The sequence below is a fragment of the Ischnura elegans genome, chromosome 1 (assembly GCF_921293095.1).
Source record: "Ischnura elegans chromosome 1, ioIscEleg1.1, whole genome shotgun sequence".
Classification (NCBI taxonomy): Eukaryota; Metazoa; Arthropoda; class Insecta; order Odonata; family Coenagrionidae; genus Ischnura; species Ischnura elegans.
The window spans coordinates 34,974,944-35,001,209 of NC_060246.1; the positions used below are offsets into that span (position 1 = coordinate 34,974,944).

General features: G+C 44.8%; 1 protein-coding gene across 5 annotated transcripts in view; it reads right to left on the bottom strand.

Moving 5' to 3' along the window:
* The window catches only part of LOC124158725 (adenomatous polyposis coli protein-like), a 389,744-nt gene that overhangs the window by 185,728 nt on the left and 177,750 nt on the right, over window positions 1-26,266 (bottom strand). Inside the window, exon 1 of one of the 5 annotated variants that reach the window (XM_046534010.1) lies at window positions 16,126-17,539. The exons of the other annotated variants lie outside the window; for them this stretch is intronic. Within the exon in view, the coding sequence (XP_046389966.1) occupies window positions 16,126-16,797 (672 nt within the window). The 5' untranslated portion in view covers window positions 16,798-17,539. Of the gene's footprint in view, window positions 1-16,125; window positions 17,540-26,266 lie in introns of those variants that run through there. 5 annotated transcript variants of the gene reach the window in all.

A 26,266-nucleotide genomic window follows, 5' to 3' on the forward strand; every position in this document is an offset into this window, starting at 1 on the left:
CAAGGGGGATAAGTGCAATTTTTTATTTACGGAGATAAGTACAGATAGAGGTTGGTGGGGTACACAATACTGTCGTGACAAAGGGACACAAGTGAGACACTAATAAGTATATACATATAGACTCAGTGATTTACATGCATCTCTTTGTTACAGAAATCTTTTGTACCCACCCCCCCCCCAACCATTATCCGTACTTATCTCCAAAAATAAAAAAAAATGCACTTATCCCACCTTGGCTTCTAAGGTCATATTATTATACTAATTATGTCATAAGTTTTACACGAGTAAATCATCGCAAAAAAGACAAAAATAGGACCGGTCGAGAGGTAGAGATGCATCTATGCGCAAGCGAGGAGAAGGGAAAGGAAGACAGAGAGGAGGAATGTGCGTCGGAAGCGGAGGAAGGGGCGGGGACGATCGGATGCGACCTCGGGGCCTCCGGAGCACGTGTTTCCGGCGACGCGGTGGACCGCAATACGCCCACGCAGGGACGGGCGGCCGAGAGGCGAGGGAGGGAAGGCTACGCGAGGGGAAAACAAACAATAGGGTGGAAGACCAGACGAACGATCGTACCACCAAGATCAATGCATACATATAAAAATACCACGGAGTGAGACCTAAGTCACCTAGCACCGCTCTTCGCAGAAGCGGACTCTATTCAACCATCTCGGACTCTTTTAGACGGCATGAAGTAATAATTAGCATGTACTCACTATAACGTATGAACTTCTAGAGACAGGCCACACTCCTTCCACACATCGACCGGCAATGTACTCACCTAAAATAAAAAAAGACATTATTAGATCAAACTGTACACTTTCACCGTGAATACTTAGGATAATTGTTTATTCGAAAAATTTAAGTAATTTTTTCACGAAATACAGCCAATAAAATATACACAGGTAAACAATTACTAGTACCGCACACCACTTATAAATTATTTGTTTAATTAACATTTCTAACATTAGATAAACATATTGAATACCATTTTTCTAAACACAATTGGTTTTGATGATTTTTTATATTTCATACGCTTTCACGATTATAAGTTCAATTTTTTTACTTCTGCAGGCATACGAGTAAATTGAATCACACAACTCGACTTTTAGCATCGAATAATAAGTAGCTATATCTTTGTCTATAATGTGATTAATTACATTCACCATTCAGACCCATGCCTGACGACAAGAGGGGAAAGACTAGAGTGGCAGGTAGCCCCGCGTCAGCATGCACTTCCCTAGTCCGTAGTAGACGGTGAAAGAGATGCAGCGTTTCTTAAAGGACTCCTTCGATCTTCTAAAGAGGTTAAGTGCGGTTTTCTAGGGTGGAGTTTTACTTGCACCTGGAGGGGCTAAAAAAACCGACATCGCAGGTTCTCACAAATAAGTTGCCACGCAGGACTTATTTTGAAATCATGTAAGAATTTAAACTCATTAAAGTGGACAGTTGGAAGCATCCAAGTCCATTACCTCCACCATATACAGCATCTGCGTGGAGCCACCATGCCCTCGGTATGAAAAGGAGGAGTTGAATATGAAGCGCATTCCATTGCCATCTATTAAAATTCCAGGCGGAGAATAATTTCGCACTAGCATCAGGGACTGAAACGCCAACGGCAAGAGTCATAAAATGGATACGTGTACCGGAGATATTTTAATTGGTTTCCTCATTACGTTAGCCCCACTATTCTCACAACGACCTTTTTTTCTCTATTATTCACCTGCGCATTTTAACGCAACATGAACATGTTCAAATTCTCCATCATAAGGGCCGCGAAAATTCAAGCCCTGATACGACCTTTTCTCAATCCGAGTGCAGTGCAGAACAAGTCATTCGGTATTATTATCCGTCAACAGCATATGGCATAATAATAATGCCACGTAAAAAAGGCCTTTAAACAAATAGAAAATTAACTGTACGAAAGAAATCTAGTCACGTGAGAACAGCAAATTGAAGGAAGAGTCGATACGGGTAAACCTATTCAGATCGATCAACTCAAATTCCTCCCATTGTTTGACTTCGTGGAAATTTCATGTGTTCACCAAATGCGGAACCTCTTGTATTCAAATCAGATTACAGCCACAAAAAAAGAATCCCCTCACGACCAGGTCGGCTACTTGCACAAAGGCGACATTTTGGCCGGGCGTAAGCGCGTACTTCGCCGAAATTTCTGAAAAATTAATAAAAATCGGAATAATTATACCAACTTTAGCCGATTCTAGACTAAATACTACGCCACAAAAGAAGTGGTCCTACTCATATGTGGTATTCTAGTCTTAAATAGTCTAGAAAATGCATTCGAAATCGTAAATATACCTAAGGAATTTAGAAAATTGGCCATGAAGAAAATGATAAACTTACTTCCATAAAATTATTACTGGAAACGTTGAGAATAAGCTGTTCATGGCAAACGAAATATATCACAGGACGGACAATTTTTACTACGGACTCAAAATCTCTTTTGTCAACCGTTCATGATTAAGCAGTGCGTTCGATTTCGTGCCTGGGACACCTACTGGTAAGTAATAAATGACAAATGTGAAGATGAGGTGGATAACCTACGCTCATGACTGTCCATATCCTCACCCTTGCCCAAACCTCACGATGGGGTGGGTAGGCACACTACATCAGAATAACATATAGTGGCGGAGTGTTGTAGTTGCCCTAATTGGAACATGGTTCCTCGCACTCCCACGGGCCGGTCACCCCGCGAGGACTGCGTTCCTCTGCCGAGCGCATGCGCAAGGGGGCAAACGGGAGCGAACACGACCGACCCCGTCCGCGGCCGACGTGAACTCACGTAAGGCACCTCTCTTCCTCCTCGTGGCAACCGACCCACCCCCTCACGGCACGCCTGGCTATCCCCCCACCCTCCCCGCCCCAGCATCAACACGACCGAAACCCCCGGTGCGCGCCTGCTGAAAAGCGTCAACACCGAAGCACGCCCCTCTTCCGCTCCGCAGCGAATATACACGAGGTACGTACACTTGTACACGTATAGTCTCTCCGAGCACGCGGCCTTCTCTCGAGAGGGGAGAGAGAGAGAGAGAGAGGTCGAGATAAAAGGTGGAAAGTGTTGAGAGAAACACGACGAAAAAAATGAACAGCGGGGACAGAAATACGCGCTGCCAAGAGACCACCAAACTGCGCTTTCAATGAGCATCTTAAAGAAGTACGTTTCCGCGTCCACGGTAAACAAAACGCGAGACATCCTGTGCTCCTTGGAGAGGGCCTGGCGAGGGAGAAAACCGACACCCTCTCCCAACGCACAGCACCGTGCTGCGAGGGAGGGGGAGAAGCATATGCATTGCATGAGTAAGGAGGACGAGAAAAGAGGTTCACAGCCGCGAGTGTAGTGGATTAGACTGTCTCGGAGAACGGGAAGATGAGGAAAAAAATGGTCGCGGTTGAGGAGCTGGAGAAAGGGGTTAGGATGTGGTTTTAGACGGGGAAGTGGTTGAGGAGGACGGACGACGGGGGGTTGAGAGAGGGAAGAGCACATGCAGGACAGAGAGTGGAGACGGGGCGGAAGGACCGTGGCAACCAAGAAGAGGAAAATAAGGTGGAGAGGTTAATGCGGGATGAGGTGGGCGCGCTGTATCCAGGGGAGATTTGGCGAGGACGAAATAAGAGGGAGAACCATTGCGTGATTCAAGCTACGAAGAATGCGCCATACGGTATCACAGATTAAGAGAAATCGCAGAAATATGACTTGTATCATCAAAGAAGCATTTTTTTAAATTTCTACAATGATTTTACTATACCGTCCTCTGGTTTCAGCAACAAATTATCGGTATCAAGGCATTGATAAAAGCACTCATTTGATAAAAACCTACGTCGCCATTTTTAAAATTACATTGGAAGTACACAACCTTGTTCCCGTTATCATCCTTCATCGCGGTATATTTAAAGACAAATTTTTAAAAAATCTGAGTGCATTTACATCGACTTGCGACTAAGGGTAGGGTTTTATAAATATACCCTTTATTGCTTTGAGACATTCCTAAATATAAATAAATTTCAGGTTACACGACATCTCAATACAAGGAATAAGTAAACAACCACCATGCATCTTAATTGATATTCTAATAGATATGATACTGATTTTGTAACCTGAAGGAAATAATGCATGACAAACAACATAAGTATAAAAATATAATGAGACAGTGAACCCCACAAAACTCTATGCCAACATCACTGAGGGATTATTATATCCAACTGGCTGAATTGTAAAGTTGAATGAAAGCTGAATTGTAAAATAAGTGAAAAAGGTCGATAATCATCAATTATTTACCTACGCCGATTGGAAAATAACGGCAATTTATTAGAGCAAAAACAGGGGAAAAATTAAAGTATATTAGCAATTAGAAATGTCCGTGAATACTAAACTCGAAAAAATAAACTTTTAAAAATGATGGCAGGCATTCAATATGGATTCATTCATCCCTCAAATTCAAATACGACCTAGGGTGAAGTGATCATAGAAGAGTCTTCCGGGATGTGAAGAGGATCTTTTACTGCTCACTGGAAGTGACGAAGCGACTCATCGAGCCTGAATTATGGTCAAGCGGAGCGGAAGGTCATGGCTTATCGGGAGGAACACTCGAAACTGATACGATTCAATCTGGAGTGGCCACACATCAAAAATAAAATAACCGCGCCAACAAAAACCTCAAAAAGTGATACGATCCGACGCAAAAGGTCAACGCTTGCGATGGAGAAGACCACAAAGGCCTTCGGGAAGGGATCAAAATATACGTCGAGAGGCAATGACTCGTTTAAGACGCCCTCCATTCGATTATCCCCGCCCGACCTCGCACGAAAGCCCCGCCCACTCCGGATCAAACCCCACACCCCCTACGACCTACCTCGCTCCCCCGCACTCGTCGGAAACCAGATTAATCAGGAGAGACTGTCACAGTCGAAAGGGAAATAGGACTCTCTCGTCTCATCAGATAAAACGGGTTGGGACCTTGTCCTCAAACCAAAGATAGGACTGAGTGCGTGTGAGAGAGGAAGGAAGAAAGTAAAGGGCTAAGGGTGTGTGAAGCACACACAAGCATCTCCTAACGCAGGAAACATGGTGCGGGGTGAGGGGGTGGGACCCCATTAAAACTCCTTAGCAACCGCGATTACGACACGGCAATGCATCAAGCTTCGAACGGAGAAGGGTTGGGCAAAGTCTTTGTGCGCGTGGGGAAGTGCATTTAGCAAGGGTTGGGTTCGATTCCTCCCCCGTACACTGAGGATCTCACCCTCCGCGACGCTCTTCCTCCGGGTCTCTATCCCACGATCGGGCAAATAAGCAAAAACACCCCCCTCCCCTTCTCTGTCCCTAGACTTGATTCACTGAGGGAGTCTGCCAACGGAGGAAGACAGCACTAGGAAGGCAACCCTCCCCCCCCCGGCTGGCTAGTTCCGTGGCATTGCGCGCGGAAGGAATCAGGAGGAAGAGTTCGTTGAGATGAGGAGGTGGTGGGGCTAGGGACAGCATTAAAGACATCCAGAGAAAGAGAAAGGAGGAGGGGGGAGAAAAGAAACGGAAGTGGGGTGGGTGAGTGGACGAGAGACGGCGAAGGGATAGGATGCGATTCCCACTGTAAAGGAAGGGGTTGGCGAACCCGAGAGTAGAACGGGGGCATTGGAGGAGGAGGGGAATATGCGACGCCAGGATAGGGGGAATCCAAGCAGGGAATATTTGTACATCTACAAGCCTTCAACCCTTCGAGCTACCACGAAAGCGTGACATAGGAGGATCCAATTCCAGCCAAGAGAAAAAGAGGTAATATGAAAAAAGGAACTGGAAAAGGAAAGAAAAATGAATTTTTTTTAGAAATAAAACACAAAACATATTACATGAGAATAAAAAATGGGTTTCTCAAGAAATCAAGTGATATCACACAGTGCCGTGGTACAGACAAAATAATGTGGCTCAGCAGCAAAACATGGGCAATAATTTCTAATATTTTGTACGGTTAAATTAAATTAGGAAATTATTTCGAAGCTTAATACTGAAAAGCATTTCCTGCATGATTATGACGCACTGTATCCATGAGTCATTAGCTTAAAGGTCATTAATGATGCATGGACACTAGAACAAACTTTTACCCAAACACACCGTAGTCGATATGATATTTTATTTCCAATATAAAGTTTACGAACACTCTGATAAAAACAATTCAAAACCATTGGTAGATGGCAAAATAATATCCCCTTTCTGATGATTTCAGCTACTGTGACGCTGGTAATTTTTAGAGTTGCCTGGAAATCATTGGCGAGGATTATACAAAACAACAACCCCAATTCGACATGCTACCACCTCTCTTACACTGTCACCTCTATCGTCATAACCCAAGGTAGGTTCGTGGATGAGGAGATAGGAAGGAGGGTATGGGGTTATAGGATACAGGAAGGTATGTAGGAGGAAGGGCTGGAGGGGAGTCGTCTTCACGGCCGCGGCGGCGGTTCCTCGTCGGAACCGACGATACCATCATCAACGCCACTTCCCCTGCCTACCCGGCCTCTCTCTTCCGCCCACCTCGCTACACCTCCGAGCGCACTCCCCCTGATAAAGCGCAATCATTCAACTGTATGAGCACACTCCCTTGTTTTATTCCATGCCATTCCGCCACTCTCTCCCCGCCCTCCCCCGCCAGCTCCACCTCCTCCGCACCCCGAACATCCGCACTATACGTCCCTCGCAATCAAATACGCAGCAATCACTCCCGCGCGGCAGCCGCCCCTCAATACCATACTCTCCCGCTCCCCCTCTCTTCCCCCTTATAGGCCCGCATTTCGCACACAAGGCATCCCTCCCCTTCCTACTCCTCATTTCCCTCCTTCCCATATCCAAACCGTTCCTACCTTTCTCTCTCTCCAACTCTGCCACTTCATTATGATTTCTCATTATTCCACAGGCGTCCTTGTTCATTTCTCTTCGTTGTGTTTGATTCGCAAGCCCTCCTCCTACTCCCCACTCCCTTGACGCCGAAGCAGCATTTTACAATTCCCCCTGACGAGCATTCTGTTTTTTTCCTATTCTTTCGCTTCTTATCCGCTTTGCTGATCTTGGGACTGCAGGTGAGCGCCGCGGCGAATAACAATTTTTTTTTCATTTTGTTTCAGGGACTCTCGCTCGAGAAGATCGACGCCACGCTCGCAATATGCGTGCGCGTGAGGCCACGGTGGCACGGCTGAAGGCGACTAACGAATAACCAAGGAAACGGGCGCTAATGAGGAATCAGTCAGTTGACAGGTAACTAAAAAACTAACCTCACGATTCAATATCAGAGTGAATAAAGAAATGTGAGAGTAGAACACATTTTTCATGTTTTCAGCAACAAATAACCTAATACCGATCAGTTGTTAAGCAAAAATTATAGTATTTTTTCGCGGCAGTTTTCATGATCAGGAAGCTGTTCCTATTCCGAGAACAATGAATTTCGAAGTGAATTTGCCATGACAAAATTTGTTAGCTGTTTTGGATAAATTCTGGCTGAGATTACTCAAAAGTTGAGCAACGCGACCATATTTGAAGATGATTAGAATAATACGCCCGACAAAATATTATACATCTAAAAAAATAAATCTAATAGAATAATTATCCACAGTAAAAAGTTAATACCTGGTAATATATAAATTATGATTAGAAAAAGGAAACTTATATGAAACAAAAATAGCCTTTAAAACAAATTGACAAGCTATAAATGTACTAAAACAATACATTTAAATCCAACCAAATGAATGGGAAAACAGGAACACAACGCTTTAGACGATCCGCATTAAAATTCAATCATTTCTCAGACAAAAAATCACTTTCACCATTCCCCAAGTTTAGTGGCGGATCTATGGGGGAGGGGATGCTAAGGTGGGTGTAGCGCTTTCCTCGGGCATCCAATTTACCCTAGATAGAATGGTAATTTTTTCCAACCCCCACTTAGCCCCCCACCCCTTGTCCCTATCCTGGATCCGCCACTGCCTACTTGGGTTACAAACATGTCGAGAAAATATTCCAGGAAATATGTGAACCATGACGATATGCTCCATCCGCAATAAAGGGAATGTAGCCACGCGCACGACTGAGCAGAGATGGACAGGTTTTTCACTCCATCAGCTGTTAGAGAATATATCATGAAATAATAAAGAGAGCGGCAATACCCCTTACATCCGCTTGCATCTCTTCTGAGTTCGGATTTTCCCCCTCTCCTTTCCGCCTCCTTCCCCTGCAAGCATCCACTTCCCTGCCGTCAAGGTTGGTCGCATGCACCGAGGTCGTAACAAACCGTCCTTCCTCTCAATACACCTACCAACATTCCCCTCAATCATTCATACTTCACTCACCTTTATCTCCAAAGACTGTCAAACTACTCGGATGAGCTCGAAATTCTCATTTTCATTTTGCATGAGAGCTTTCCCCGTTTCAGCACGGGAATATTTACGGGATCCCGATTTACTCTCCCGGAATTCCTTCCTACCGGCAGGAGAGAAAAGCCCTCAACACTTTAACCACTTCAACCCCCCCCCCCCCCTCTCAAAGGATGGAGGCAGGTACTATATAAGTCACATTTTCCTCCCTTCCGATTTCTACTTGTAAACCCTTTCTCCTTGTCCCTCGCACTTACATACGCGCGAAAGATTTCCATTCCACGCTCCCTTGTCATTCCCTCTTCCAGTCCTCTTCCAAACCCAGAATACCGAGAAGGGAAGGATGTTAGAAAAAAAGCCTTCCAGGAACACACCCCCCTCCCAAGGACTGCTTCTCCTCCAATTCCGTGGGCATACGCCTCAGCTCGCTCGTCTGCCATTGCGAGGGGCTTCACCAACTGACTTCTTTTTCTACTTCTTCTTCCTACCTAAATCTCTCCTTCTTCCCCCACCCCCCACCATCGGACCCCCCCCCCCCTCAATCCAACAAACTGACTTCTCCCTCTCGCCAAAACCCTGGCGAAACCCTTTCCCTCAAAAGATGGCCCTTTTTCGCCCTCCCCCTCCCCGTGACTCATCATCATCATCATTTCCCCTTCCCTTTTCCCCCAACTTCTCCCATTTTACGCTACGACAATTTCCGCCAGATCCACTCCCCGAGTACTTCGCCAAAGGACTCTCCACCACCACAACACCCCACCACTACCACCACTGGCCCCTCGCTAATACCTACCTCCTCCACTCCCCCGCCTCCCCCCCTCCCATCCCCAAAACCCAACAACCGCCACACACGCTCCCACCCTTTTCCAAACCCTTTCCGCGAAATCCAGGCGAATTCAAGTCTCCCACTCCTTAAAACCGCCTTCACAATAACTTAACTTTGCGTAAATCGACTTAATACGGCCCAGGTTGATAATTGAAAGATACCACAAACGGCTCTAACCGCCTATAAATCGTGAAATCGTTAACGGGTGGATGTCGCTAGTTCGTATGACTTTTGAAAAACATAACTCTCTCTTGTGGTACCAGCTCATTTCTAGAGATATCCGAGCTTTTCTCAACTGAAGACTATGCTAAGTCGAGTTACACCTTTCAGTTCGTTTGACAAGGATCGATCACGTAAATGTCGTGGGCGTCATGACCGCCCATCGTCACTAGTGCACTACATAATTAGACTAGCAAATCGCTAATGTATGTGACGGCCGCCTCATTACAAATATAGATTTGACACTTTTGAAATTTACATAATTGACCCGCAGCAGGATCACCTATCGCGATTCCAATTCCATAGTTACGTCAAGTTAAGTTGTAACGAAAAAGGCTTTATTCCGAGCCTCCCCGCGGGACTCGCGCTGAAACGTACTGCCGCACCACCCCCTCTTACCCACCTCGTTTCCCCTTCCTCATCCCTCGAAGGCAATATATCCAGAGACTCTTGCTACTCCCCCGCGATACGGAACTACCCAATCCCCGTCAGATCTTTTTTGAAGCAACCCTGACACGTTCTCGATAAAATATTCAACTTCCTCACTTTCAACCCTCTCCTCCTCCACCGCCCCCTACGAAGCGATGAGACTTATACGGCATAAAACCTTGCTCTTTCTTCTCTCCCATCCAACATCTTACTGATGATATTACCTTCCCCACTCCAGGAAGACTCCAGGAGAGGAGGGGTAAACTACTGCACCTTCATCGCTTCAACCGTTCCGTCGATTTTAATCTTTCTCCTATTACTCAAGTTCGCTCAGAATTTCGGTGCTTCGGTGCAAACCGTCCATTCTGTCCGTCCCCACGAGGGCTCTCTCGCCCGATATCTCCCGCAGTTTTCCCTTTAAGGAAGCCGTAATAGGCCTTCTGCTGCGCTCCATCAAACGTCAAACGGAACAAATCTTCGGAGATAAAGCAGGGATGTAATTCGAATGGACATACAAAATATGGCTTATGATTTCAAGAGTTTGTGAGAGATAGAGCATGCAAACAACCATTGACTTCTCTAGGTCAGCGACATACGCATAGGTCAGAATATATTGAGAAGTGGCGGTTATCGTAAGTTGGTAACGCTCATTCAATACGGAACTGTGCTCATTTACTATTCAGGTACAGAGAGCGCTAATACACAGAATTTTTCGCATATTATTAGATTTCCATTATAATCTCGCAATGTACGTAAAAAAAACGGCAATTCGAAGAAATAATGGATTTTTTTTATTCTTTAAAGCACTGGTTAAATGCACCGTAACTTCCACAATAGCCCTTAGAATGGGATTCAGATCCATGAATTCAATTATTAGGTTTCAGGTAAACACAAAGTATCATGGAGGAAAGTCCTTGAGGCCCTTAAGCACATAAATAAAAACAAAATGACTTCAAGTCATTCAACCTTTAGTTCACTTCTCTGATAGACTTGGATAACTCCATTGATAAAACATACACGCCTAATTTCGATAAATGATTGAACATACTATGCTGCGATATTGTCGGAGGACAGATATAGAGTAATTATATTTTATTAATATGAAACATTTGCCATTGAAGTTAAGGAAAATTATTAATGTTTCATTTTGACAAATAAAATTATTAGCTAAACAATTGAATCAATTCCAGATGTGGAAAAGATATTTCCTGCAAGACATGGCCATAGACGAAGCCAGGTAAATAAAATAAAACTTTTTAATACATCCATGAACAAATACGACGGTAAATAGTGAGATAAAAATTCAAAGACAATTTGAAATTGCTCTCAAACAGTCGAAACAAAAAATTACTAGAAATAAGAGCAAAAAGTTACATGATACAGATGTTCTACTAATGTTCGTCTTAGGCATGCATTAATCCTCAAAAGGTTAAAATAATTGAAAAGTGCACACTCGGACCACAAGCAAGTTACACAGCGATTTAATATGCAAGCACGCCAGCCTTAAAATGACGCAATTATATTTCCTCACTCTGACAACACCGTAAATAATTAGAAAGTACGGAGAAGGTAGCAAGGTATAGAGGATTTAACTACTGAGAAAATCGGATATTGGACCCAGTTTGCGCCCAAAGATTAATTAATAAAGACAAAAAGAACCCAGCTAATGCAAACTCACCTTCACACAAATCATGTTTAATGGGTAATGCGCCGATGCGCGACTGAATGCACGGGAGAAGGATAAGATTACTATTAAAGCACGCGAACTTCCATCGCCAACGGCAGAGCAAAAATAGCGAGCCTAAAGGCTCCCATCAACTATTATGTGACAGTTACACAAAGACGAACGAATCGCGATGTGGCGTAAGTGAGGGTAACTGCGTCCAATTTTGCATTTAGAGGACGACGGCAACATCATGATCCGTGTGACATTTCTGCAAATACCTTGTCACGGTATCGACCTTTCGTAACACGTCTGAAGCTATATAGTGAAAATTAATTACACTAACACAAATATGGATGCATAACACACACACACTACAATAATAATCGAGACAACGAGGAACGCAGAGGTCGAATCGTCACGAGAGTCAATTTGCGAACCACCGAAGCAGCGATTACATAATGGACAACGTAAGCTCAACATGATGGGATAAAAATCATGACAAAAAAGTCATTTCCGGAGATGAATGCAATCAAAAACAAAACATAGCCGGTTAAATTCAATTAACAGCCCGATAAACAGCCACGAGGATAACAAAAACACCAGCTGTCGAGAAGCGTGAGAAATTTTTAGGATACGTGACCATCCGAAAAAAGATAAAACGTAGCGATGTATAACGACAGGCAAGCAGCGAGACACTTTCCCTGAAAATTGAGGGAGAGATTGCGGCGCTGCATTAAATTAACGAGCACTTTGAATGAAAATATTGGAATTTAAAAAAAACGTTACACATTTCTGCACAACGGGCATACCATCCATCCCGTGACGGCAACCGTCAATACTCGTTTGCTAAAAGGATGAGGAATATTGAGTTAAGCATCCATAGCAGTGCCTACTCCAAAGTGCCCATAACAGAGTCCGAGAGCTCGCATAAAAGAAGGCATTCCGCAAAACGGGAATGAGCTACTGGGCTTGTACAAGTGGCCAACCGTGCAATATTCTCAGTAGCTTCTATAAGGAATCATATCCCAAAGGAGTTAGGAATAAGATATATAACCGTGATATAATAATAACTCCTTAGTCACTGAGCTATGGCAGCGCAAATATTTTTTTGGATGCACTTTGCATTTGCCATGAAAACGGTTTTTCTTGGGTATCAAGACCTATAGACATTTTATTTCTCTATTATTTACTCTTGAATTTTAAGGACAAAAAATAATTAAGTCCGGACGAAAATGTGCGATTATAACTGTGGAAAAAATGTTTGATCTTAATTAAAGAGAGCTCTGAGCGAGTATGAACAACATGATAGCGCATTCTCACCCATTTTGAGATTGTTTCAAACAGATATAATCGCACATTGTCGTTCAACGTTAATTATTAAATGTACTTAAAAAACCAGAGTATAAAATATAATGCCGAAAAGGCTACATACCCAAGAAAACCTGTTTTCATGGGAACTGCAAAGAGCATCAAGAAAATGTTTGCGTTGTCATAGCTCAGTAACTAAGCAGTTGCGACCCCACGTTAATGGAAAAAAATGCTTGAAAATGTCTCCCCTACCATCTCCTGAAGTATTTAGGATTCCTCCTGAAATATCCTGAATAATAAAAGGCAAGTATTTGTCCATGTCATACCTGTAAATTGAGCTCCCACAAAATGACGATTAAATCAAGTTGGTGAATTACCTACTCAAAGTAGGATACAACCAAACCTCCACCCTTAAACACTTTTCAGAGAAATTTGACCAGATCGGAACAAAATATCTCCAACAACAATACGCAGGTAATAATGCGACCGCGGAAAAATTAAAAAGGTAGTGCAGAATTTTGACTGAAAGAGGCAGGAATTAACGAGATGTACACATATCTTTTGTACTTGACTCTTACAAATATGACAACAACAAAAATCGTATGATGAGAATTTTTTGAATCGTTTACGCCCGGCCTGCATAGACAAAGGCAGAAGTTAAATCAATAAAACCCACTCTTGGTTCCCAGCGCTTAAAATAGAGCAACTCAGCCACTAGTCCAGGAAGGGGGGATTACCGTCCCACACGAGTGAATAAATTACGGCAATATCCTCTAGCTTTATTTTGTTTTACGGTCGAGCCCCCTTTTAAATGATGAACGCAATGAGAATATTTGATCGTGGCATGCATGTATAATCACATATTCACTCCTGCACGGGAGGGCAGCGGTAGCGTGGTCATTTTTTGAGGGGTGGGGGGGAAACGGACACTGCGGAACACGGGAGGATGGGCGAGAGGATCGACGCAGTACGTGGTCTCCGGTCGCTCGCACTCCCCACAACAAACCCCTAACTCCTTCCTTCCTCCCTATACCCATATCCTCTCTCCCTATCTCTCCACATCCCTTAACCATTCCCTCGCATCGACATCACCTCTCTTTTCCTCCCGAGCCTCCCTCGGTTATCCTTGCCAGTTAAATTCCCTCGGGTGCCACCATCCGCGCCGCACATACGCTGCCCACACACACACACACACCCACCCACCAACCCTTTCCCTTTCATCCCTCAAAACACATAGTGGCACGTTCACTCCACCCTGCTGACCACTCCTCCTCCCCCCCCCCCCACCACCACCCTTTTCGCATCCGACACAATTGATAATGCGATCACGAGACAACACCTCTTCGCAGGTTGAACGCTCCCCCGCCGTCGGGCGCAACAAAGGGACCGAGAGGGTTGAGCGGTGGGAGCGAGGTGGAAGGGAACGGTCAGCGCAGAGTACGACAGGTACGCGTGTGGGGGAGAGGCGCAGACAAATGAAGCTAGGCAAGGGGTGTATCACTTTGGAATTACATTTGACATATAAAAATGAATTTCGCAAAATCAAAAGAAACTTCACAAAAATTACCCGGGACCCATGCTACGCATAAGGTGAAACAAATGCGTTGGATACGGAATCAAAACGATGGAAAGGGAGGAAAAAAGGAATGGGGGTTTGGAGTAACCATAGAGTGAGACCACCGCCTGAAGGATAGAGTAAGCATTCACCGATTACCTGAGAGGTTTAAAAGACTTCTTAAAACTCAGGGCGGCGCAAAGGAATTAATCCCATGCGGTGATATCTTCAAAATAAGACTTGAATTCAGTCGGGATATACAATGAGAAATACCTAAATAGCAAAAAAAATTTACGCATGTAGGTACTTCCGAGATGAAGACAAAGGAAAAATTTCCTATTTGTGATCCATATATTGAGTACTAGGCAAAATTGATTTAATAGGCAACATGAAACCGATGAGGACGCATGGGACAGTGAAATGATTGCGATAGAACGTGGTGCGTCGTAATGGGACTGAGAACACGCCAATTAGCGCTCGCAAATTAGATCAAATGCGTCGACAACTTCCGGTGGTAAGGATTAGAATGTAAAGAAAGGTAACGGAAGTAAATAAAAAGGCAAGTTGAGGAGAGAGAGAGTGGGGCAGACCCCCGTGTAGCAGGGAAAACGGAAGCATGGGGATGCTGGACGGAATGGCAAGCAGCTACTAACAAACATACGAGCCTAACCGCTGCCGTTCCGCGCGTTACACCATATGGCAGACCCCACTATGGAGAGGAGGTAAATAAAAACGCTCGACACGTGTGACTCATAAGAAGATGATACATGAGCGGGGCGATGGGAAAAGAGAGTCCAGCTGGATAAGTTGCGATGTCTTGAGGTCCTAGTAGGAAAAACATTTTCCGTTATAATGCCTACTCACCCTATCTCGGAATTGACGCGCTATATCCCCGAGACAAATGACAACGGGAATGACGATGCGAGGGTTTGAAAAAACAGCCATTTGCGATGGGGATGTTTTAGGAAAGCTACGCACACACAACTTCCAGATTCAGAGATAAGCAAAGAAGATTAGGGGCAGCCAAACAAAGCACAATCGCAAACATGCGAAACCTTTGGCCTCTTGTCTTTTGAAGAATGCTTGAAAACGTAACCAACAAAGAAATAACGCTGATACTGCCACGATTATTCATTTGCATTCGCCACGTATTTCGTATAGCAATTTGAACCTAGCTACATAATTAATGCCATTTTTCTTCCATAGAGTTCTACCATTCCATTTCGAAAAAACTAGCACAACTATTAGGTGCCAAAACATATCAAAAATCAGAAAGCTGATGAGGATAGAAACTAATGACGTGTTTACATGAATGCTTGCAATTGACGTGTACGAATTTCATGAGTTGATGACAGCATTTAAAAATCCCTTACGTTGCTACAAAGCTTCGACTCAGACGCGCATCACCCTGACATTTTGACATTTTCACGGTAGCAGCATGCTTTTCACAATCGATTGGGACGCGCAGCTGAAAAATCAGCGACGCCACCCATCAACGAAGCATTCACTCCGCCGTCGTTTAATTAAACTTTTAATAAAAAAATCCACAGGAGAAATACACTGCTGCACCGCCGAAGATTTAGGGGCGAGGGCAATAAAGTGTAAAGGTATGCCCGGGAACGAACTGATTCTCGAGCGAACCCATCTTCCACAACGCTCCCAAGTCATAAAAACCAGGAGAAGAAAGGGTAAAATACATCTTTCCACACCTCCTCCCCCTTTCGGTATCGTTTTACGACCCCGTCCTTCCGCTCTCACCTTCTGCGAGGGCCTCCTCCTCGACCTCCGGCTCTTCCTCTCCGACGAGGTCATCACGAACAACCTCCTGCCGTGAAGCGGATGGTATCCGTCCCCTAACAACACCTCCTCCTCGTAACAATTGTTCTTGTTGTTGTTGATCACGTTGGTGTCGATGGCATAATAACCGCGGCTTCGTCCGCTCCGTCGCACGCTCTCCTCTTCCTCGAGGGCCGCCAGGGCCCTCCGCCGCGGTAGCAACGGCTTGGCATCCAGGGGTGGCGGTGGCAGGATGGCTCTGGGTGCTCTCGGTGGGGCGCCGAGCGAGTGTATTGGCAAAGGCGGCAGGGGCGGCAGCGGGAGGGTGAAGTCCTCCTCGGTGATGTCGTCGTCAACCGTAGCCGTCCGCTCATCTTCGTCGTCCGTATCCCTGGCGCACACTTCGTCATCATCATCCTCTCCGCCTTCGTCGTCACCATCCTCTTCCTCCTGCTGCTTCCCCGTCGAAGGGGGTTCGCTCAAGAGGAGCACCTCGTTCTTCTGGGTCTTGGCCTCCTTCTTGGCGGGCAGCCACCCCACCGCCGCCGACCCCTGCGAGGCAGCGGCCGCCGAAGCCGCCGCTCCTCCTAGGACCGACCTCCTGGATGCCCCGCCGCCTCCTCCGAGGCCTCCCGTAGTCCTGTGGGACGCCATTCGTGCCGTCGTCCGGAGGATTCGTCGTCGGCTTCCTCGGTCATTCCACGAGCGGAGAGGGCATGACCACCCACAACTACGGGATCTCTTTCCCTTCCTCTTTTTCTCGCCCTAAGGTCGGTGGGACGGCTGGCGGGCAAGAGGGGTGCTTCAGGGCGTAGAATAGGCAAAAGGGGACCTCTCCCCGTCCGAAATACGACAATGGCAACACCAACACAGACCTATCTATCGATCCACTCAAACTCACTATGTTCTCTCCCCCTCACGGAAGCGGATCACACCACTTTGAAGAACAACTACGATGCAAACACACGACGCAGGAAAATCCACTCCAGAAAAGTTCGTCTCAAGCTCTTTTTCTCCTTGTCAGCAATCGGAGTCGAGTTATTCCTACTGTCAACCAACGCCGTCGACTGATACACCAGAAGTATAATCCTCTCCAGGTTCACCGTACAGTTTCGCATACACGGTGAAGCGTCACAATCCTTGACGTCAACCTATGGACGAGATCCTTGACTTCTTGAGGACGGTGAGGAAACTAGGCTTCCAAAAACAACTGTCGGGGCTTCCTTCAGAACTAAGATATACACTTGCGATAGGCTCAAAACAACATTCCCAAATAGAGGGCACCGCTGTCTGCCCCGTGGGGCTATGGCAGCAGTGGCGAAGGCAACCAGAGGTGCCCCCGCGTTGGCGGCTTCAGCCAAGTGGGTGTAGGAAAAAGGACGGCCCGTGAGGCCGCTCAGAGGGTCAGCAATCGACTGAATGGAGGGAGGAGAGCGCGGAAGGCGGCCGAAGGAGGGGAGGGCGAAGGGAGGGGAGGGGCTGTTGAGGAGTGGGGTGGGAGCACGACATTAACGCTGCGCCACGGCCGCCGCTTGAATCACGGCGGTTGCGAGGGAGGAGGGGTGTGAAGTGGATGGGCCTAGAGAGAGGACCCAGGGGACGGGGTGGGGAAGGAGGGTGGGAAGTAATGGGGATGTGGGGGAGGAGGTAAACATTGAGAGGCTGAGAAGAGAGTGAATTGACAGAGAAGTAATAGACGTTGGAGTGGCTTAAGGCACAAATGCTCCCCTACCAATCCACGTACCTAGCCTCAAAGGAAAGAAGGGCCGAGAATTTAGGGGTGGCGTTCGGGAGTCGAGAGTCGGACAAGGCGTGTGCAAACACTAAGCGAGCATCACCACCGGAATAGGATGTGCACCGAGGATTCTGCACGCGAGCTGAGAGAAGGTTGGAAAATATCGTGACTACATAGCAATTTTCAGTCGCTTAAAAAATCAAATAGTGCCCGAAGCACAAAAAAACTACCAAAAAGCATAACACGGATAAGTGGGATAACACCGTTGTGATTTGAAACGCTAAATCATGTACTTTCGCAACAAAAATATTTAACTTCCTAAGTTTTAAATCACAAGATAATACGCACATTATATTTTTATTATAAAAATATTTACCCAAAAAAAATTTGAAAAGGGCATGTTACGGTTAAAGGTCTGGATTGAACAGCTAAAATTAATTACTCATAACAAAAATTTTAACCATATCAGCACGTAAAAAACTTATCCAACTCCATCATTTCTAAACTTTGTATCGAAATTGGTTAAATTACCGTAAAAAGCATAACCCTACATCAGAATATCACTCATAAATTCAATGTCTTTGTTCCTTCATGAATAGTTAGATTCGATTAAAAAAACTGAATGTCGCGAAGTACAGAGTGTTTAAAAAGCTTTGAAATTAAGACTCTATACCCCACTGGTGAGCCGAATGAAAATTTCCATTAATTAGACACTCACCAGAAATCAAATTTTATAATGAGTTAAATAAGCGTCAACATTTCACGCGGATTTATAGATTGTTCATTTATTTTCGGGCCCACCGTTGGTACGGAAGAACTTTGCTGAAAGGAATTAAGCAATTGCACAATTCTTCCAAGACCATCTCGGTAGGATAAGGAGGCGCTTCACCCAGGGGGAACGTTATGCAACCATGGTTGCGAGTGAATCGAGGAAGACTCGTTCCACTATGCGTACCTACTGAGATGAAAATCGAGATAATATTAAAGTTAGCATTTACACACAGGGGCACGTCACTTGCCGAGAGTACAACGTTCTTATCGTTACATCAATTTAACCGTCCTTACTTCCGCTTAAAGTCAAATTCCCCCAAATAATGTAATGAGAAACCAGAGTTATTTTATCACTACTTAGCAAATATTATGAAATCGATATTAGATACTAGAATTAATTAGATAGATTGTTTTATTGTAGATTGCTACTTTCGATGGTTAGATAAAATGGATAAAAATATTCCCCGAAAAGAGAAATTTGGGGCACGGAAGTCGAGTTTCGAAACCGTTCCATTGCGAAAAACACACAATAAGATTTAAAGATTCATAAATTCCTGGAATTTATTACGCAAGATCATTCTTTACCAGCCTGATGAGAAAAAATAACAAAACTCGGAAGAGTATAGAGAAATAACCTAACCATGAAGATGAAAATCGAGAGAAAATAGTAGAACTCAGGCACCGAGGGAATGAAAGTGAATGGAACCACAGTACAAATTGATGCAACCAAGCATCCATACCAACGGCCAACGCGCCGCTTCTGAAAGGGACATACGAGATACTCAACTACGACCGATTGGCGATTACTAAAAGTATAAAAATCAAGTTACCTTAATTTTAAATCCACTTGAAACTCGAGGTTAAGTGATCTCGTACGACACATTATTACGAAGTACATTCGTCAACCACAAAAGACACTACGTGGTCATTGCCCCGTTAAAAAAAGACCCTCAAAATGCATTCTTAGCGGATGAATTAGCACCCGGATATAAGAATACGTTTTTCCATCCTCCGTGTAATAAATCATAATTTAACACGAGCAGAGGACTTTTATATTTTATAAGTACATCCTATGACAGTAACTATATATTCGCATTCCGATGTTCTAAACGCGGCGATGACCGCGGAGTGCGTCTTCCGTTGGAAGTAGCTAGTTCGAAAGAGTTACATGCAATCGTTGTCCTGGAGTCTCAAGTGAGCTCGAAGCTAGGGGAACTTGACGTTTGGCGTTTTCGGGAATGGCCTAAGGCTCCCTGACCTAGGCAACCCATCCTGAGTGTCTACTACAGCGTTTTGGGAAGGGGTGCAGTAGGCAGGTGGTGAATGAAAATGGGGAAGAAGAACACGAGGAGGAGACATGCAAACGGTGAACGACCCTACATCACATCCCTGGCGAGAAGGCGATGGCATTAAGCGGCTTGCCTCCTTCTTGCCACCACTTGAGAAGAGCGGGTCCGATGGAGGGGGAATGGAGTGAGAGAGAGAAGGAGCAAGTTATGAACCGAAGGAGATAGGAAAGTAGCAGGGGGGGGGGAGGGAGGGCCGTGGAGGATGGAAGGGAAACTGAGGAGCTGACGGGTTTACGGTGCCATCACGTTTCATTACAGGGGTCCTCTTATATAGTGAGAGGAGAGTTTCGGAGGGATGGAACGTGTATGGGGTAGGGGCGCGCGGAGAGATATCTTGTTGAAGGCGTCATCTTCACAACCATCAGAATTAATCCCATGAAACTAAAGTATTAAAGCCGCGGCGTAAAAAAAAAGTGAGGGGGCGGGCGCGGGAGAGTTCGAATAGCGCCGCCGAGGAAGCAAACGGGAGAGGTTGCGAGGATTAGCAAGCACTCGAGGTAATTGGTCATAACAAGAACCCCTTTTAAAGGTGAGTGAATGAATCACGAGGTCCCTTTCGGCGAATTTGGCGAGATAACGCAACTACTTATGACGACTAAGCTCAGAAGTGCGAGGGGGGGGGGAGTGGAACCCGGCCAAGTAAATACTCAATATCTCGTTTAATGTGGGATTAAAATAGGTCCACTGATTAAAATATATAAAAAAAAACAACTTTCAGAATTGACGTCTGACGACCTAGAGGCCGTAAAAGCGCTTATGGATACGACAAAAATAAACTTTTAAGGTTAAGGGTAATTAATCCGTGCCTTAATTTTTCCAAGACTGGTCAACCAACCAACGGAAAGACGGTGTGGGTAATAAGGAAGGGGATTTCACGATGAGACTTACTTGAAGAATGCCTTCCTGTCCCACTCCCACGCGAGCATTTGCATGAACCATCCTCACGAAGGAACGCGGTATGTACGAGGCACATATCATCATTTGAGCGTCCCACCATTGATTTATGATCGGGCTCGAAACACAAACCTCAAGTTATGTCTCCCTCTCTTGGCCCCCGTCATTAATACACCAGGGGTTTACGGAAGCATTTATTGAAAAATGCAGCGGGCCCGAATGGGAAATTAATCCCATAAATAGCACACCCTTACACTGGCCGAAGAAAGTTTCATAAAGTTCTAGCACATCAAAGAATTTAAAATCCCCCAGAATCTCTCTTCAACAAAATAAAACCCATCCTACATGAGGAAGTCTTAAGAATTCACGAGATACACTAAATACTGTTTCAACTAACACCACCATCTTTTAGGTCTAGGTGATTTAGCCGAAAAATGCTACAAACGAATTGAAGATAAGAAGAAGATGAAGTATTTACACTAAAGTTATCTACTTTCATTCAAAACTTTTCTTTTCAATATACTACACGTAGACATCCAGACATAAATATAAAAGGGAAAACTAAATATGGATACGGGCAATTCCGAGGCAGAAAGAGAAAAGGTATTTTCTTGGCATAGATAGAGGGAGGTTATCATGAAATCAATTCAACGCCCAACGCCGTGTCACAGAAAAACAGTCAACGTGCACGCCCCGCATCACCACTCTCGACACATTTCAAGATTGCAACACGAGGCAACGGGAAAAAGAGTAGATTGCATTCTAAATTGATTGATTCCCCACGGTGAAGTGAAATGCTTACTCATGCGCTAGAATCGATGCCCGAAGAGAAGGACTGGCACGTGGAGAGAAATGCAGCGATCCTATAGCCTCCACCATGAATTTTTTAAGGAGCACTATTTCCTCAAAATATTCAGATCTTGGATGGGAAACAATGAAATTGTTGAGATAATAGGGTGATCGCAGAGGAAATTCCGAAAAAATCCAAAATTTCTCCGACTAAAGGAAAGAATACCTGGATATTCCGCTGACCACCAGTTTACAAAACGAGCCAAGGTTGGAAAATGAAGTCCAGAAAGATGGAGTTCCTCAAGAACAAGGAAAAAATACAATCGAAATTCCATTTTGATCACCGCTTCTGATAATAATTTCAAATAATGATAAAGAAGTGACAAATTCCACGAACGCAAGATAATACAAAATGGAGAAAAGTAAAAAAAGCGACAACACCAAGATCACAGTAAACACGACAAAAATAAATAGCAAGAGATCTTAGTAATCGCATTTATTAATTGAGTTGAAGAGAAGTGACTGCGCGAGACCTGAGTAACAATTGGATATAAAAGCGCAGGATGATGATCGTCTTCCTAAGTGAATTCTTTGAGGTCAAATACATAAATATTACGCTTCCGCAATTATCTCCAACCGTGACACAACGAAACCCGTTAACAGTCGCAAAAAACTGAACCAATGCAGCAGGAAATGATCTTCCCTCGAGATAACACGATTGCATGGAAGCCAAGGCCAGTGTAATGACGAAAAAAGTGCAATCCAGTTCATTTCTCATACATTTATTTATAGAGTAGGGATATGTTTTATAATTTATTCCAACACTTATTGTAATGAAAAAAGCTAATATAGGAAGAGAGCAATAAATTCAGTCTAATTAGTAATTCATAACTACAAAAATACGCTGGAAATACTATCGTATGCGATCCACGTTACAACAAAGATTTAGACGAAGGTTGGCAACCCCTGTTATGGATCACGGAAATATAAATACCACTTGTGATTTTTTGTAAACTAGGCATTTTCTATAGATAACGGAAGTAAAAAGGAATGTAAATAATTACTCCATCTGATAGCGCGTACGAAACAAAATCGAGGTCCATACCAAATCATCTCTATTTACATCAATAAAACCAAGCCTAAAATTACTTTTTTTTAAATAGACACTCACACAAAGTAAATTTGAAAGAAAAGATTCATCAGAGACTGCTAAATGAGAAGGCTAGGAAGTATACGCCAACGAAACATTCACTTCATGGCATCGTGAGCTTTGCCTGTCCCGGTTCATGATAATAAGCGTAATATTGGGCATAACAAAAACTCGCGAAAGATGCACATTTCGGGCAGCAGTTCTGGGGATTTTTTTAGAAAGGACGGTCAATGATGGTAGCCTAGGTTTAATGAAAGAATAACAGAAAATTCAAAATGAAAAGCAATCAAGTATCGACTCCTATTTTAGCAACAGTGAAACTTATCATCCCACGAAAGGCCGACTACAGATCTTCGATCAAAGCAGACGGCTAATTGTTGACGGTGAATCGGCAAAGAGAGGAACAAACCGATCCGATGGACGAAAAACCCATTCCGCACTAACTACCCAAGCATAAATTGAACATTTCCCGCAATGATTCTCGGGCAACTGAGATTATATAACCCACCCCAAATTACCGAAGGCTACTTTATTTCCATCGCGGAGCGCTCAGAAGTTTTGAGGATCATATTTTTTTATGGAATGGTACTAAACGAGGCAGAACACACAAATTTGAAAGGAGATAAACCGCGGCGAGTCATTCTTCATGATTGGAAACCGGATAGGGAGGGCGGGAAGGGATTTTGGTAATCATTCGGTTATTACGCGGATCAATGGCTATGAAAGATTCCCTTGGGTGGAGAGAGAGAGAGAGAGCGGAAGGATTACGTTTCGCGCATATAAAGAGGAGAGGATTCGAGCTAAAAGTAATCCACACGGCCATATCCGAGCTCCCTCCCGAATCGCTGCCGCCGTCCACAGTCCGCTTGCTTCAATCTTTGCCGACCGATGGGTTAATTGTGGGAGGGCTTAAGCTTCGGACCGAGATGAATAACACTCACTCACTGCGCGAAAAAAGGGGCACGCTCTTAAGTAAGCCGAATGAATGCCCATTCATTCAGCTTTTACACAAGGAGCGACCTTTATATTGCACAGGCCATCTCGATGCGTAACGCCCACACAGGCCGCGGTCTCGTTCACCTCCACAATGCGTTTTATGTGCAGTAATTGATGATTATCGTGTCCAAAGAGGAAAGAATGGTGTCCCCGGGATTTTTTCGCAGACCTTCTAAATGGGATTTCCCATACTGTCTGCCGAAAAGAACTATTTCCACCCGTGACCATTGTGAAAGTGAAAAAAAGGAGGGGAGCAAAGAAAAGTTATGAACGTAGGTGTCTGGTTTAGTTATAAATAAATCATTAAAATGATATAGACAAGAGTGTCTATGCAACAAATTTTTTGGCAAGCTCCGTGATATGGCTTGAACCGGTAGCTGCATGAAGGCCGGGATTCTCCACTTTTATATGTCACCCGTTAAATAAAGCTGAATTATAACCTTGTCACGCAAAATATTCTCTTTTGCTGAGATAAACCTCCCCCTGAAACACAAAAATTTAGTAAACTGAAGTGCATAAATAATCACTCCTTATTGTTAGTTGTAGCTTGTCATCGGGGTTATCAACAATAAACTTGCTCATAATGTTAATATCCTTAAATTTAATTGTATACCAACCTCAACAATGGTTTAGCATTATAAAATTCTCTCACAATTTTAAAGACCTTACCAAAGAGACGATTTGAAGAATAAAAAAATAAGATAGTCATGGAGGCATAACTACATAAAATATGAGGCAGTTGTTTTCTTCATTGGTAGCTAAACTTGGATGTATTCTCGCATGGAACTTCAATTAAGCGGCACCGGGTTACAATCTTTTATTTCTCTATTAAGGCGGCAAAAAAGTATCGGGCAAAGGAGAAGGGGTTGAAATATTTAAATACGTCTGTACAGCACGCCTGAGTTGTACCTCTCCCAGCCCAGAAGCCATCCCATTCCACCCCCATCTCTCTGGAAACTCCCACTCCACAAAGTTGTTCTCCTCGCCCAAAAGTCTTTAATAACGCCATCAGGCACAAACACCACTGATTCAGGACCCCTCGATAATGGTTTTGCCTCGAAAATGAGTCCTCACCATATTAAAAAGAGGGGAAAAAAGACGAAGGAGGCTTTAAAACAAGTCTGGTCCACGCGGGACGAGACGCAACTAAAAGCTCAACACCCAACACGAGTCTTCCCTCTCCTCCACCCTCTCCCCACTCCATCCTTCCTACGCCACCCTCCTTATCACCCACTATACTTCCAACTTCTCTCATCACCAGCTTTTCCTTCCTATACCACCCCTCGCGTTTCATCCATGGAGAAAAAACGTATACATAAGCCCCTCTCCGATCCGTTTCCAGATCCATGTGAACGATACAGTTTAGTTACTGACGGAGTACTTTTTTAAACCCTTTCTCTGCCAATTCTTTCCTCACTTTGGTCCTCGCCGCGTTTTCACTCTCTCGACTCCGTTATCCGCATTCTTTTCATCTGCCTCTTCCCGTACAAAATCTTTTCATTCCCAAACGTTCTCTCCCTCCCATCTTTCTCATTGCTTTCTCCCTCCCTTCTCTCGCTTTTACCCTCCCTCTCCTTCTCGCACCCCTAGAGGGAAAAAAACCACGGCAATTCGCGACTTAATAAAAGAGAGAGGGAAGAAAAAAGGGAGGATGGAGAGAAGAGGGGGATGAGACCAACCTTGATGGAATGCCTCAAAAATAATATTCAAACCCTTCCCAGGGCAAAGAGAGAGAGAGAGAGGTGCCCTTCGTATAATGCGATTACATTTTAATTAAACTATAAAACCCCATGTCGTCGTCGGGGGCGCCTGGGGGTGGCGGTGGCGAGGCGGGCGACACCCTTGCACTCCCTCCTCCCCCACGAGGTTAGCGAGGAAACGCCCCGCCTCAAACCCTCCTTCCTCCACCCCCCTGTCCCTCTGCCACCGAACCCACAGCACCACCCCATACAGTCTGCCACCACTGGTTCTCTCACTCTCAACCCCCCCGATCCCCCGCCCAAAAGGGCCTCCCTTACACACCCAACCCGAAACCAACGCCATAAAATTCTCTCCAACTCATACTCTCGCCTCCTCCGCCACTTCTGGTTCCGCCCTCGGCAGCTCACCCCCTGCCACACTCCACCAGCGCCGGCACATGCGAGAGGGACTCATCTCCTCCCTCGAATAATCCCGGAGACCGCCGAAATAAACCTCTTCGCCGGACACATCCTCGAATACCTCCTTCGCTTGCCTCACGCACCCCAGCGCCCCCACCCCCCCTTCCAACCCAAACCCATCCTGCTCCCACTCCTTCAATTGCGACAAAACTTTCACCCTTTACCACTAGCTCAATCTCCGAGCGGGAAATCCTTCCGACAGAGTTGCGCACCAGAGTTTTGCGACCGGACTCCTTGGGCCTCTCGGTACCCTAAATCCTCAGGACGCAGTTCTTCGGAA